The sequence below is a fragment of the Planococcus citri genome, chromosome 3 (genome assembly GCF_950023065.1).
Source record: "Planococcus citri chromosome 3, ihPlaCitr1.1, whole genome shotgun sequence".
NCBI classification, from domain to species: domain Eukaryota; kingdom Metazoa; phylum Arthropoda; class Insecta; order Hemiptera; family Pseudococcidae; genus Planococcus; species Planococcus citri.
Genome location: NC_088679.1, coordinates 6415545 through 6429911, shown reverse-complemented (window position 1 = coordinate 6429911; position 14367 = coordinate 6415545). Strand labels below are relative to the sequence as shown.

Here is a 14367-nt window from a genome sequence, read left to right as displayed (position 1 = left end):
TTTTTACATTAAGAATATTGTTTTACATTTTGAATATTGTAACATACGTTAATTTATCTATTTAATACATTATAGAAATGCATGCAGACTTCGTTTTCCTTATCATACCGATTCGCCATTCTAGTGTACGTACTACGTACATCTAATTATGCATTGAAAATTTTTTTAGGAACCTGAAAAAAAGTAGGAGAGTCTGATTCACCGTCGGAAAATTTTTTTACCAAAAAAATTCATCGTTGTTTGAAAAAAAAAAGAAAAAAATTATTCACATAGGCAAAAATTTGAATTTAAAAACGCGCCTGCTTTGTATTAACGTTGAAAATAATGAATGCTGATTGCAATGATCTTATTTTGTGCGAATTTCAAAAAAAAAATTGAAAAAAAATTGAAAAAAATTTGAAAAAATCTGAAAACGTCATAATCTTGGTGCTGCGTTCCAAATTTGAAAAAGCGCGCGTATCATAACCGCGATGAAAACGTTTGTTAGAGAGAGATAGCGATAGCTTCACATTTTTTCAATACGTTGTCGCTTCCCTTTTAAGATTATAGTTCCATGGTAGAGATACTGTGGCTCGTCTGGACCAATGTCATCTCGGTGAATGTGTACAAGGCTGCTATGGCTAGTTCTATACTCCCTATTTTTGATATACCCATCTATGGATGGTTAATTAGTACTTTTAACATGACGTGTTGTTAATTCCTCGTACTTCCAGCCATCCTTGATTAATCTGGACATCAAGGACGATAACCAGGGATGGAAGAGCCGGGAGCAAGCTAGAGCCAGAGTCTGAAAGAGCCGGATTTTTTGAGGAGCTAGAGCCGGAGCAAAGAGCCAAATAAATGAAAGTGCAGAAAAACATCAAGAGCGCTCTTGCAAAAGTTCTCCTTATTCTACTCCAGAGAGCGATCACCATAAGGAGTGTTTAACCTGGAAAGAGCTAGAGCTGAGTGAGAGCCCACAAAATTTTTCAGTCTCTTTGGCTCCCTAAAAGTAGAAAAAAAAGTCAAAAAATACGCACAATTTTATCAAAAATTCAACTTTCAACTCACATTTGCAAAGAAAATGAAGAATTTCTACGTTTGTTTTCTCATTGAGAAATAAAATAAAAATAAGTGTAGTAGGTACTTATATTTTCATTTTTTTCATTGTTTTTCACAAGTTTTAAATTCTAATTCAATGAGCCAAGAGCCAGAGCTGGAGTTGGAGTGGGAGCCGAGAAATTGGAAGAGGGAGCCTGAAAAGATATAATTAGTTGATATAAATTATTAAGACCTAATTGACTAGATGTTTCTAATGTTCAACCAAAGAGGTATATCTTCGTATCATTTCCAATACTATGAGACTCCTATATACCTAACTTTGTCTATACCCAGTTGGGTGAAAATCTGCTCTTACGCGACATAAAAACGTGGGCAGGAGATTTAACACTTTACGCCAATGCCTTTTCTGCCCATAAATCGGCGCGTATTTTATTTACGCGTAAAAATCTGCCATTGATCAATATTCTTGAAAAATTTTTCGGCACTAGCGGGGATCGAACTCGGGTCCCCAGGATCTGAAAGCGAACTCCTTACTACCTACTCCACCAGGGAACTTGGTAGAAGAGAACAAATATTTATATACTAACCTATAACACACACGCAAAATACCACATTTACGCGCGTTTTTCAGCAAATACGCGATTAAATACGCTACGAAATATTTGCGTAGCGTATTTTGTGGCTGGTTTTTTCAACGTGCAAAAATACGCCACATAATTTAGAAGCGTAGCGACTTTACGCGATAAAAATACGCTACGAAATATTCTTGTGGCGTGTTTATCAGCAGAAATTTTATTCTGCTGTGCAGAAAATGTAACAACCTAAAAAGTCGCTTCAAATTACGTCCGTGAATTGAAGCGCAATTTTGAAAACTGTAAAATCTGCTGCATGGCAGCAGTTTAAAGTTGCGTTGAAGTATAAAACGCCAATTAAACTGCTCTTTATCGCGTATTTATTGGCAGAAGAGCAGATTTTCACCCAACTGGGTATCTTTACACCAATTATTAATGTTCTACCACGAATACGAGTTATAATTCATCTCACAAAATAAACGATTGGACAGATCAATACTACATGATTTATTAGCATATCACGGTAACAAACGATTTAATTCTTTGTAAGATGAAACACATTTATACGCGAATTCGCAAACAATTAACAAAGTAACAATATTAACCGATATAATCACAATGTTTGACAGTATTAAAACGTTCCTAGTTATTGCTAAAAACAGACTAGACCGAGCCAACTGAGAACAACCTTCACTACACTTAGTACCCCCTACCTATCATAGGTACCTATTCTACCTCCCTTCTCTAAGTCTAGTGGTGTACTTTGTTACTTTCTAGGTATGTTACGTGGATTATTACAAGGAATAATCGTGAGGATTATTCCCTGCAATAAAGGCCATATCTACTATGACAAGCCGAGAGTCAAAGAGCAGAGTTGGAAAGAATTGAGGAGCGAGCAAGGACTAGGAGCCAAAGAGCACATGTAAAGAAAAAGAGTCAAGAGCGAGCCAGAGCTAAAACTTGCAGGAAGCTGAGCCAGAGCCAAGAGTGGGAGCCCTGAACTCAAGGCTCTTCCATCCCTGATGATAACCACACAAAAATGAGTCTACTATCAATAGTCATCGAAGCGACTATTATTGGGGTCGCCAGGGAGAGATGGTCAATGTGTACAGTCTTTAAAAATGTTCATCCATCTGCTAAGGTAAATTATTCAATTCTTTTACCAGGGTTGCATTCGCCCTTACACTTGCAAATTAGCTAGTGATTTATCATAGTCTAATTGAACATCGAATGTGAAGATGATGATGTGCTAATCACCTGAGCATTTGAGATTAAAGGGATACAGCTACAACGTATCCTATTACATTGTACCTTGCTTTATAATAAGTTGCCAGCTTTTCCTATGATTGTTTTAAGTTACCTACTCGTAGAGTGAGTAGATAGGTAGTGTGTACCTACCTCACACACAGATTAATTATAAGTTTAATTATTGTAATTAATTGGTATAACAGGCTCAATTACCAGGCGCGGACTGGGTCGAAAGGGGGCCCACCGGGAAATCTCAGATAAAAGGGTTTTGATTTTGCTCGAGCGAAGCGAGAGCAAAAATTTTTCGAAAAAAGTGGGTCAAAAAACTGAAAAAGTCTAACTTTGCATGTTTTATCTTACATTTTCACTAGTGAGGGCCCATCGTCTACCCCAAGGGCCCATTTTTTTCATTTTTTGGAGGGGCCCACCGGGAAACTCCCGGTATCCCGGTAGGGCCAGTCCGCGCCTGTCAATTACATTGGTTTGAGAAGACTTTCTTTATTTATAGTATTGCAACTTCTCACTGTGTTCATTGAGGTAGATAGGATTGTAAATTCTAGTGCTAGTCAGGTATAATTGGTAAATATTCCTTCTCAAAGGAATATTTCTCAGAAAACCACCTTAGGAGAAAATTATCACAATAACTTCTTCTAGCAGTCTCATCTAACCCCACTGTATCAAATTCATTATGTTATAGTTCCTTGGATGTACATTGTACAAAAACGGTTTTCGACTTTTTTTCATCTTTCCAGAAATTTTGCATGACTTACCTACCTATAAAAATTATGTGATTTTGGACCTACCCGACCTATTCCAAACTTGTGTAAAGTAATCTAAAAAAAAGTGTAAAAACTGTCAAAAACTGCTTTCTCACTTCCAAGTGAATTTAATACAATCAATCATAATCAAAAAACAATTTTTGAAAAAAAAAATAACTTTTTAAAAAATGTTTAATGTCAATTTAAAAATTTTTAACCGCGATTAAAAAGTGGAGGGTACAATTTGGAGACCGGAAATTTTGTTCACAATATTTTGAGATCCCCGCCACAACTTTTCTTTTTGAATCGCAATTCAGTTTTTTTTTTTAAACAAGTTTAAATACCTACGGTTTATCAAATAGTGAATGAACTATAGAAAAATGCGAAAAGAAATTAATATCAATATTTCATAACCAAAAACGATTTATATTTTCTCAATCACAAATTGAAAACAACACAATAAACTTTTCTGATGTACAAAAAAACGTCGATGGGCTTGAGTATAATTTTATCAGTCTTATGTTGGGCAGACTCTAATATTTCAGCCCTTCTGCAACAGGCTTTTGGTCTCAGATAACGATTTTTTAGACGAGTCTGGATTCGAATTCAAATTGTGCAGCGGTTCTTCTTCTTCAAACAACGAGTGCACCCAAATAACCTTGAATAGAAAAAAATATACTACAATTCGATATACTAGGTAGGTAAGACGTGAGAGTAAGGCATAAGAACATGAACGGGTATGGTAAAATGAAGATACAAATACAAGTGGGTATTCTCCCATTAGATGAAATGGCCTCATCCACTTCTTCAACTAGTGAGTTGTGATTATGATCAAACTTACATTTACTATAGCTATACCACTGCCAATGAATATGCCAGCGATCACATCGCTCAAACGGTGATGATTATCCATAACTCGAGTCAGAGAAGCCCACCAGGCCAGTAATAGGATACAACATTGAATCAGTGGTTTCCAAAACAAAGTTCCAAATTTCAATCTTTTCTGTAGATATAGCTGAAAATAATTCAAAAAATGATGTGTGGCTATAGGTATGTAATCAAGGTGGCAAGAAAAAAAGTGTTGTTTCGGAACATCTGGAATTGAAAATTATTCACATCACAACTTACCACCGTGAATACTGCAGCATAAAACGAAAAGCCTGCATGACCAGAAGGAAAAGAATCTCTGAGAAAACAAAAAAATAAAATTTGTTAGGTACCTATACCTACATTTTTTCACAGTAAAAATAACTCGCCTGCTTTTATCAGCTGCATCCTCGCCATTGGGGCACGTGTAATTAGAAATATACTGATGCGTATTATTTTGACAAGCCTTTAGCACATCAGTTCCACAAACTGCGATGAAATTTGGTCTCAAACGACCAACAGTCAGCTTACTAATACTGATTATCAATTCATGATACAAAGCGCCGCTACCGAAACATACCAGCTTTCGGAATACATTCCGATAATAGTGCATGATTTCGTGTTTTTCATAATGACGATACGACCACTTCGAGTCTTTGTTGCGTTGAATGGTCGCAAATTCACCCCACAAAATCTGTATAGGTAAATCGATGTGAGAATGTTTTCATAGGATACTACAAGTTACAAGATATAATAAAACTGATATCTACATATGTTTAAGTATGATGTAGGTAAAGTACCTACCTATTTTACAGCCATTAATCAAATGAGTACTTACTAATAATATTGGAATCGGTAATGCCACCCAGATCACCGTAGACGTGGACACTATTGATTCCAAGTTTGGTAACATAATCGAGTCATCGTCGCAAAAAAATCCTCGTCGAAATGGAGTCAGTATTATAGCTAGCGCCATTACATATATGCTCGAATAATTACAAATTTTCAGCACCTAAAATATACTTAAGACAAAAATATTACCCCACTAGTGAAATAAATAAATAAGTTAAATAGGTAAATATACATAAAAGGCACTTACATAGGTAAGTACATACAACGTTCAAAATTCGGCGCTAGATAGGTGGCATATCATTCAAATTATACATTATGTGTGGTTTAATAAATTCATACTTGATAACAAAATAATATACATATGAAATAGTACCTAATCGGTACAAAGCCACGAAAACCAGTTATCGTCATCGCGTCATCACCGCATCGAATAAACTGCTAAGTTTCGCTTCTTCTTACCAAGTGCATGCTTTTATATTTTCAAGGTATGGTGACACTAAAATAGAGATGGAAATCGAGTTGTGATTGGTGATTGGCTCTCTTGAAATAAATTACTTAATATGACTTCAGGCAGATGGAACAATATTCTTGAAAATATGTTGGTAGGTATTCTTCAAAATTTTTTTCTGATCAAAAAACACTTTCAAAAACAGATTTGTAAAAAATAATACAATACGTATACTTGAAATATGCTTCTTAATGCCTCAAGTGTATTCACAAGGAACATCTCGAGGTGTTCACTTACGATTTGAACGAGACCACGATGGTCCGAAACTACCATAACCAATTTTAGCGCCATCTAAGTTGATTTTTAGATTTTTGGCAAATTTTTGAAAGTTAAAATTTAATTTTAATTCAAGCAGTTTTGGGTACTTGTGCCAAAAAAAAGAAAACGAAAAAAAATGTTCATATGAAAAATTATGAAAATTAGTCCTAACACTAATATCACCTCTCCCTCCCCACCCGAATCCGAATTTTACAGTTTCGAGCAATTGCGGAGCCTCCAGCAAAATTTTCGTTTTCTCCAAAATGTTGAAAAGAATGCGTGGAAATTGATTTGGACAGCTAAAAATAGAGTTGTGGTTTATACCCGACCTGTTCAACAATTTCATTTACATTTGGGTCGATTTCCAGGCGAACATTTGAAGTACGTTTTTTTGATAAAAATTTTTACAAGAAAAAAAGTGGGTGAAAAAATAAAAAATCTCCTGTTTACCGGAACATTTTTGGTATTTGCCCGAATCGTGATTTCAAAACTAAAATTAATCTTCTGAATTCCGAATTTCACAGTCCCTACCTATTCTAGAGGCATTTCAAAATTCTTATATGTAAAATTGAAAATTGTGCTGGGGACTCCAGAAAGGCTTGAAACTTGAAAGTGTGAAATTCAGATTCATAATGGGGGGGAGGGGGTCGTCGATGTATGAGAAAATAAACAGGTAGGTCACTGACTTTAAGAGTTCTGTCAGACAACGGGTCAATTACCTTAAGAGACAAAACAAGCAGGCAGATGACCTTGAGAAGCAAAAAGGTAGGTCAGTAACGTTAAGAAGCCAGTCAGGTGCGGCGGGTCAATGACCTTGAAGAGTCCAGACAGGAACACAAGGCTACCTTGAGAGGCCAATCAGACGGGTCAATGACCTTACGAAGCCAGACAGGCTTACAGTCGACCTTGTGAAGCTAGACAGAGAGGTCGGTGACCTCGAGAGTCTGGACAGACGGCTCAATGACCTTGAGAAACCAGAAGTTTTAATTCGATTTTCATCTGCTCAAGTTGATTTTCACCTATACACATCGAAAATTGCGCTGGAGCCTCCATAATCTCTTCAAATGGTGAAATTCGGTGGGGTATAGGGGGGTTACATTGGTTTCAAACTGATTTTTATTACTTTGTGTGAATAAATTTTTTGTTTTTCATGAAAAAGCATAAATCGCTTGAACTGAGGTCAGATTTGGAGTTTTTAAAATTCTCCAAACATCAAAAAAACAGCCTGGGTAACTGAAAATTTTTAGTTATGGGAGTTAAAGATCATGCTCTTCCCAAAAATCATGGTATATATTATTCAAATTGGAGATGGACACTTCGAGAGCGTTCTTACCTACTTCAAAATGTTTGGATTTTTCAACCCCCCCCCCCGCCATCAAAAAAAAGGAAAAAAGTTTCGGCAAGGATGTTTTTTATTAATGAAAAATTTTTGTTTTCTCGCTTACAGAGTTGTTTACTGTATTTTTTTGCAGAAACGTTCTTATATTTGAATAAGATACCTATCGTCGACAGAAGTTTTGATTTTTTTCAGATTATTGGTTCTTGGACATTATATTTCATATTCATATATTGCAAAAAATGATCAATGATTAAGTCAAGGTTCTTAATATACTAATCCTCATCTACAAAAATCAATTTGTAGACTTCAGATGCTGGATTTGGATTCGTGATCTTCATCATATTTTTCAGGGCATGATCCTGTCTGATGGTCTGCACCAAATTACTGGAGAACCCGAGAACCATATTCATTTTTGCCTGTATCTGCAGGGATCCCTCGAAGTTGGTGGGGCGCAGCTCATAGCTTATCTACGTCTGGTCAGCTGATCGTTTTCGTCGAGTGAAACACCATTCGTACAATTTTCATTCAAAAGACCAGTGACTGATGTTTTTTTGTCTTCGAATATGGAATGAACTAAAACCGTCTGCAACAAAACGATGGGTTCAGCTACCGAAAGTATTGCTAAACATGTATATCAGTAAAATTGATTGGCATTTGAGGTAACCCATTAAGATGATTTTGAAGTGGTGATTATACTTACATTGATTAAAGCTACCGAGCTGCCAATTATAATTCCACACAGTACATCACTCATATGATGTTTGTTGTCCATGATTCGGCTCAGAGCTACAAACCAGGCCGACAAAATCACCAAAAATTGGATAACTGGTTTCAACAACGACGATTTAGTTTTGAGTCGGCTTTCCAAGTATAACTGTTGGGAAAATACATAGAAAGACATCATGATAGGTCAGCAACATGTGGGTCTGTTGTATTCATTACGAACTTACCACGATGAAAACTGCGACGTAAAATGAAGCGCTGGAATGACCCGAAGGAAACGATACTCTGCAAAAAAAAAAAAAAAATGTATGTACATATTTTTGATGGTAAAATGGTGATATGAGGTGACTATGTTGATCATGTCACATCAGACCTCAATTTTCTAGAAGATCCAAATGATTTTAGGAACATGCTCTATGTATACCCTCAACCTTTTGGTAAAAGAATGAGTCAAATTGATGACTAAATGACCGAGAAGTTTTTCTTATATTAAGCCAATGCACTTGCGGTTTGAAAGAATGAATATTTTTCAAAAAATATCAATCATCTGTCTCAAAGTGAATTAGCAACTGTTGTGACTAAATATAGAACAATACATACGTACCTACTTCCATCAACAACGCTATCATCTTCATTACACGTGTACTCAGTGATGTACGAATACGTGTAATTCCTGTTTGCACAGACAGAGTTCATGTCGATTTTACACTCATCTATGAAATTCGGTCTTAGACGTCCGACTGTTTTCTTCCCCACACTTGTTATCGTCGATGTGAATAGAACTCCGCTACCGTAACAAACTAATTTCTGGTACACGCTCCAAAAGTACCTCTTTATCTTGTACTTTCCGAAATAATACGATGAACTTCTGTCAGTGTTACGTCTCTCATGGTAGTATTCTCCAACGAAAACCTGTAAAAATAAATTTTGTTCAATTTAAAAGAAATATATTGAGCGTTCGATTTTTCATATCGCCAACAGCCCAACACACAATCAAATTTTGAGCTATCGAAGTTGATTTTTTAATAGGAGTATTAGCATCCCTTGTCGAACCTTTGGGACACATTTTTTCTTGAAGTGAACATTTTAGGAAAAATTTTGAAGCAAATTTGCCAAAAAAAAGTTGACCATACACTAACAAAATGGTGCCTGGTTATTTTAATTGACAGACACAAAAATTTTAAAATCCGCCAGAGGCTCCAAGAATTTCAAAAAAAAAAAAAATAGCTAGACGCCTCCTACACGACTTATAAACCCACTGAAGTCGACTTGATGGAGTGTTGAAATTAGAGCGTGGACGTGAAGTGAATTTTTTGAGAACCTTTTCTCCTCCTCCCCACTTTATAGTAATTTTTGGTAAATGTTTCATCTCATTTTTTCTATATTAAATTACGAGTGAACTCACCATCAATGTAGGAACCAGCACTTCTACAGCATTCATCACCACGGTAGGTACAGTCGACTCTAAAGACGGATACATGATGGATGTATCGTCGCAGAAAAACCCCCTTTTGAATGGTTTCATTATTTTGTCCGTGTAAAAATCGAAAACTGAAACTGAAATATAAAATTTTCATAGTTGGCATGTGCTTACTCAATATAGTACCTACCTATCTATGCTTTTTAAAAATAGGTATTAATATAAATTATTAACTTACGTAAAAAAAATACGATCACGTCTGCCATCACAGATTTGAGAACGTTGACAGGATGATTATCCATGATTAGGTACATATTCTTCAAATTTTTTTTGAACAAGAACTAATAAAAAAATAAAAAAATTAGAATTAGGAAAAAAACACTAAATTATATCAACCAAATAGCTCGGTTTTCAACATGGTACTCTGCTCAAAGTACCCTAAAGAAATGAAATTATATCGCCAACAGCGGTTATCAGTCATTATACAGAGAATCCAGAGGAAGAAAATTCCCTATGCGAAAAAAATATGATTAATTATGTATACTTTCCCTACTTAAGTACTTGCATATTGTATTCAAAACTGATAAGCCTAATCAACAGTTTAAAAAAATAAAATGGGTAAAACCATTTATTATGTGCTAGTGCAAGTGGGGGGGGGGGGGAGGGATAATTTTCCATTTTTCACGAATTAAATTTTAAAATATGTGCATTAAAATAAGTAGCACAATATTGCATCTTTTTCTTTTCTGTAGGGTATATATAGCCTAAAAAAATCATACTAATTGCCTTGTTTTTTTTTTATCACTGGTTCATTCAACAGAATCGTCGAACCATATCCCAATCACTGATACGAAGAAATGAAATTTAATTTTTATCTCAGCGTACATTAGATCTTGACGCTAGAAAATTTTCCATGAAGTTTTCATCGAACAGATAGCAAGCAGTCGAGAAAAACTCACAGCAGGTACTCTTTTCTGTATTTCGTTGAACAATTTACACTTTTTTTTTCATCAATTCCCACAAAATAGGTACCTTTATTTTCTAATTAATTGCAATATTTGCATTATTAATGATGTTATCATTCATAAAATTTTTGCAATGAAAGAAGTGATCAAACCTGTTTCATATTTAAATTAGGTAGGTATCTATGTATACTTGGCTACCCTATTTTCTACCAATTCTACCTAAGTACTTCGAATGTTTCAAATTTTGATGTTATTCGTGAGCCAAATCGCAATTTCTTACTGAAGCAGCGATGTACGACTAAAATCGACACCGGAATCAGACTCGGCGACCTCGAATTAGTCGAAAACGACCTTTTACTCGATTTTTTTGAAAGTGAAAAAATTCCAAAAAATTCAAAGTGTTTAGTTCATGCATTTTTTTTGGGCACTTGGGCAGTGAAACTTTTTGTCGCGAATCGAGATGTTGAAATTAGGGCGAGGGGGGGGGGGGGGGGTTCCAAGATCAGTTTTTCACTAAGTTCACCACATCACTCGGAAACTGGATCAAAATGTACCAAAATTCTATCTTGAGGACTTAAAAACTCCTTTGGTAGGTCAAGGAGTAAATTTTCTAACATAAAATTTTGGTTGATGTTCAATTGTTCAATATGGAAACTCCACTGTCCATATTAGAGCAGGCAAATAACGAGTTTAAAAAGGAAAAAATTGGCACATCAATTTTTTCTTCGGGAATGTGTTCAGATGAACCCCCTGAACTACCAAAAAAAAAAAACCGCACCTTCTACCCCTGGAGCTAACTTTTTTAGGGGGCTAAAACCGGTTCCAATTCACGTTTTTTGCGATTTACTCCGAAAATATTAGGTTTACGATAAAAAGTACCATGACAAAAAATGTACCCCTTCAAATTCTCGACAATTTGATACTACTCTTGATACCCATCCCTCAAAAGGGGTGTCTGAAAAAAGGGGTGGAAAGAGTAGGTGTTTCAAAAAAGGTCAGTTCAATAAATTGATGAAAGTTACCACTTTATATCATTCGTTTTCGCTCAATTTTTTTTTACAACGTCTACTCACTCAACTATTAATTACACCACCATTGATTGGTCTTCAATCCTCCCCGGGAGTTGGTGGGGGGGGGGGGGTGCTTAATTTTTCAAGTAACACACAACTGAACCATATATTTGAAAAACGAATCTGGACATGTGATGTATCGAATAGTATGTTTTCGAGGTCGCTGAATACGAATACCAACTTATTTTTTGGGTCCAGTTCCTCCAAGCCCCTGTGCCCCAAAAAGGGGGTTAAAATTTTGAAAAATCGTGAAAAGTCGAGTGATATATCGACTAGTATATTTCCAAGGTCGCTGAGTACGAATATGAACTTATTTTTTGGGTACCAGCCCCCAATGTCCCTATGTGCCCCAACAAGGGGGCCAAATTTCGAAAAATCATGAAAAGTCGTATGATACATCAAATGACCGTATGTTTTCGGGATTCTATTTCGAAATATTTTATCAATTTATGAGTTTTTCCAACAAAACAAAAAACATAAATAATTAATTCCATTTAAAATTTTCCAGAATTAATAATTCGAGTGGAACATACCTAAGCGAAATTTACAAATAGAAATTAGTTTGATGGTTATACATTTTATTTCAACGAAATTCGACAAAACTGTAAAAGTCCTTGTTCCATTTTATTTTCTATTAAAAAGTAATCAAAAACTGGTAGGTGAGTATTAGGCGTTTTCAAAAAAAATCTTGAGATAGTAAAATGTTTTCTTTGCAAAATGAGCGTTCAAATTGTTTGAATAGCGATCCCGATACCATTCGATATATCACTCGACTTTTTGATGATTTTTTTTAAATGTTAGCCCCCTTGTTGGGGCACATAGGGACATTGGGGGCTGGTACCCAAAAAATAAGTTCATATTCGTACTCAGCAACCTTGGAAACATACCATTCGATATATCACTCGACTTTTCACGATTTTTCAAAATTTTAACCCCCTTTTTGGGGCACAGAGGAGCTTGGAGGAACTGGACCCAAAAAATAAGTTGGTATTCGTATTCAGCGACCTCGAAAACATACTATTCGATACATCGCATGTCCAGATTCGTTTTTCAAATATATGATTCAGTTGTGTGTTACTTGAAAAATTAAGCACCTCCCACCAACCCCCGGGGAGGATTGCGGACCAATCAATGGTGGTGTAATTGATAGTTGAGTGAGTAGACGTTTTAAAAAAATTTGAGCGAAAACGAATGATATAAAGTGGTAACTTTGATCAATTTATTGAACTGACCTTTTTTGAAACACCTACTCTTTCCACCCCTTTTTTCAGACACCCCTTTTGAGGGATGGGTATCGAGAGTAGTATCAAATTGTCGAGAATTTGAAGGGGAATATTTTTTGTCATGGTACTTTTTATCGTAAACCTAATATTTTCGGAGTAAATCGCAAAAAACGTGAATTGGAACCGGTTTTAGCCCCCTAAAAAAGTTAGCTCCAGGGGTAGAAGATGCGGTTTTTTTTTTTGTTAGTTCAGGGGGTTCATCTGAACACATTCCCGAAGAAAAAATTTATGTGCCAATTTTTTCCTTTTCGCCCTCGCTTTTTTACGTTATTTTCCTGCTCTATATGTTCATTTTGTTGAAAAAAGTACTCGCGAAAAAATAGTAATATTCTTTTCAATTTTCAAAAAATCGTCAAAAATCGCAAAATTTCGCCATCAACAATTTTACTCATTCACAAAAGCTTTTCATTTATGCTTTGTTATTTTGAATTTGAAAATTTTCATTAATGTTTGCGAGCATTTGCAGCTAAAATCAAAATTTACGAATATTGCCAACTAAAAATAGAAGTACTCGTATGTGTCACTTCAATCAGAAATTCACTAGGTAATTCATCATCTTTTCCAAACGCTTTAAAATTTTTGGAAAATAAGTTTGAAAATTCAATGACTGAAATTCTGGGGAAAGAAAGGGAACCATCTGTGAAAAATTTGGAAATTCAAATTTTCAAAAATTTAAACAAATCGAAGTTGAAAATGGTCTACAACGCTGAAAGTCCAATTTTAAAGTTGGAAAAGTAAAAAAAAAAAATAGATCATATACTTGATTTTGACCAAAAAACTCGTTTTTCTGGCGATTTTAATATATAAAAAGAAACTGTTTTTTGGGCAATCTTGGCCAAAAATGATTCCCAAAATTGTATCTAAACAATCTTATTTTTCAACCATTTTTGGGAAATTTTTTGAAAATTTTGAGGCTAAGAAATTCCCTTTTGGATGCGCAGATCCGAAATTGCTCCAAAACTTTAAGAAACTCGATTTGTGATTACTGATTAGAAAAGACGACTCTCATCAAAGTTGTAGCTCTCCGATCGTATTTCTTGACTATTTATGGACAATTTTTCGAATATTTGGGGTTTAAAAATACCTCATGAGCTCCATGACTTTTTATGACCCTTGGTATATTCTGGGAATTACTATTTTAGGCGCATTTTTTTCATTTTTTTATTATCAGAATTGTTTAAAAATCAAAATTTTGAGACCTTTGGATCCCTGCGGGACCTGTAGTTTTGCGATTAGGAGAACTAATTTAGAAATTAGTAAATCATACAGGAAATATAAAATCTAAATAGCATTGAAAACGAAGTAAAAAATAAAAATTTAAAAAAAACCACAAGAACTTTTTCGTTTGAAAATTATTAATTTATGCAATTTTGCAATAATTCAGCCAATTTCTTTCACTTCCTTCTCCTCCTCATCAATCACATTCACAAAAAATAACCTCTTATTTAACAAAACACAAAAAT

The 14367-nt window shown here is 35.1% G+C and overlaps 2 protein-coding genes across 5 annotated transcripts; both read right to left on the bottom strand.

Annotated features, from left to right (window-relative positions):
* Window positions 1-4024: 4024 nt before the first annotated feature.
* LOC135841718 (phospholipid phosphatase 3-like) lies at window positions 4025-5799 on the bottom strand. 3 transcript variants are annotated; one of them, XM_065358849.1, is made up of 6 exons: window positions 5586-5799; window positions 5325-5531; window positions 4876-5180; window positions 4748-4805; window positions 4461-4634; window positions 4025-4277 (listed from the first exon to the last, which is right to left on the bottom strand). In XM_065358849.1, exons 2-6 carry the CDS (start codon window positions 5460-5462, stop codon window positions 4161-4163), a joined length of 792 nt encoding a protein of 263 aa, XP_065214921.1. In that variant the 5' UTR covers window positions 5463-5531; window positions 5586-5799; the 3' UTR covers window positions 4025-4160. The 3 variants fall into 3 exon arrangements, with proteins under 3 accessions (XP_065214921.1, XP_065214919.1, XP_065214920.1); XM_065358847.1 differs by having other exon boundaries at window positions 5325-5508; XM_065358848.1 differs by having other exon boundaries at window positions 5325-5498.
* A 1854-nt stretch (window positions 5800-7653) lies between these two features.
* LOC135841716 (putative phosphatidate phosphatase) lies at window positions 7654-10122 on the bottom strand. 2 transcript variants are annotated; one of them, XM_065358843.1, is made up of 6 exons: window positions 9825-10106; window positions 9572-9723; window positions 8771-9078; window positions 8394-8451; window positions 8144-8317; window positions 7654-8026 (listed from the first exon to the last, which is right to left on the bottom strand). In XM_065358843.1, the coding sequence occupies exons 1-6, from the start codon at window positions 9898-9900 to the stop codon at window positions 7907-7909; spliced, it is 888 nt and encodes a 295-aa protein (XP_065214915.1). In that variant the 5' UTR covers window positions 9901-10106; the 3' UTR covers window positions 7654-7906. The 2 variants fall into 2 exon arrangements, with proteins under 2 accessions (XP_065214915.1, XP_065214916.1); XM_065358844.1 differs by having other exon boundaries at window positions 7926-8064; window positions 9825-10122.
* Between the last annotated feature and the right edge of the window lie 4245 nt (window positions 10123-14367).

Coding starts and splice junctions, on each gene's coding strand:
- LOC135841716 (XM_065358843.1), bottom strand. CDS start 9,900: ATGTACCTAATCATGGATAATCATCCTGTCAACGTTCTCAAATCTGTG. Junction 9,724..9,824: donor CGTGATCGTATTTTTTTTAC/GTAAGTTAATAA, acceptor TTTATATTTCAG/TTTCAGTTTTCGATTTTTAC. Junction 8,452..8,770: donor AGCGTTGTTGATGGAAGTAG/GTACGTATGTAT, acceptor TTTTTTTTGCAG/AGTATCGTTTCCTTCGGGTC.
- LOC135841718 (XM_065358849.1), bottom strand. CDS start 5,462: ATGGCGCTAGCTATAATACTGACTCCATTTCGACGAGGATTTTTTTGC. Junction 5,181..5,324: donor TACCGATTCCAATATTATTA/GTAAGTACTCAT, acceptor TTACCTATACAG/ATTTTGTGGGGTGAATTTGC. Junction 4,806..4,875: donor GATGCAGCTGATAAAAGCAG/GCGAGTTATTTT, acceptor TTGTTTTCTCAG/AGATTCTTTTCCTTCTGGTC.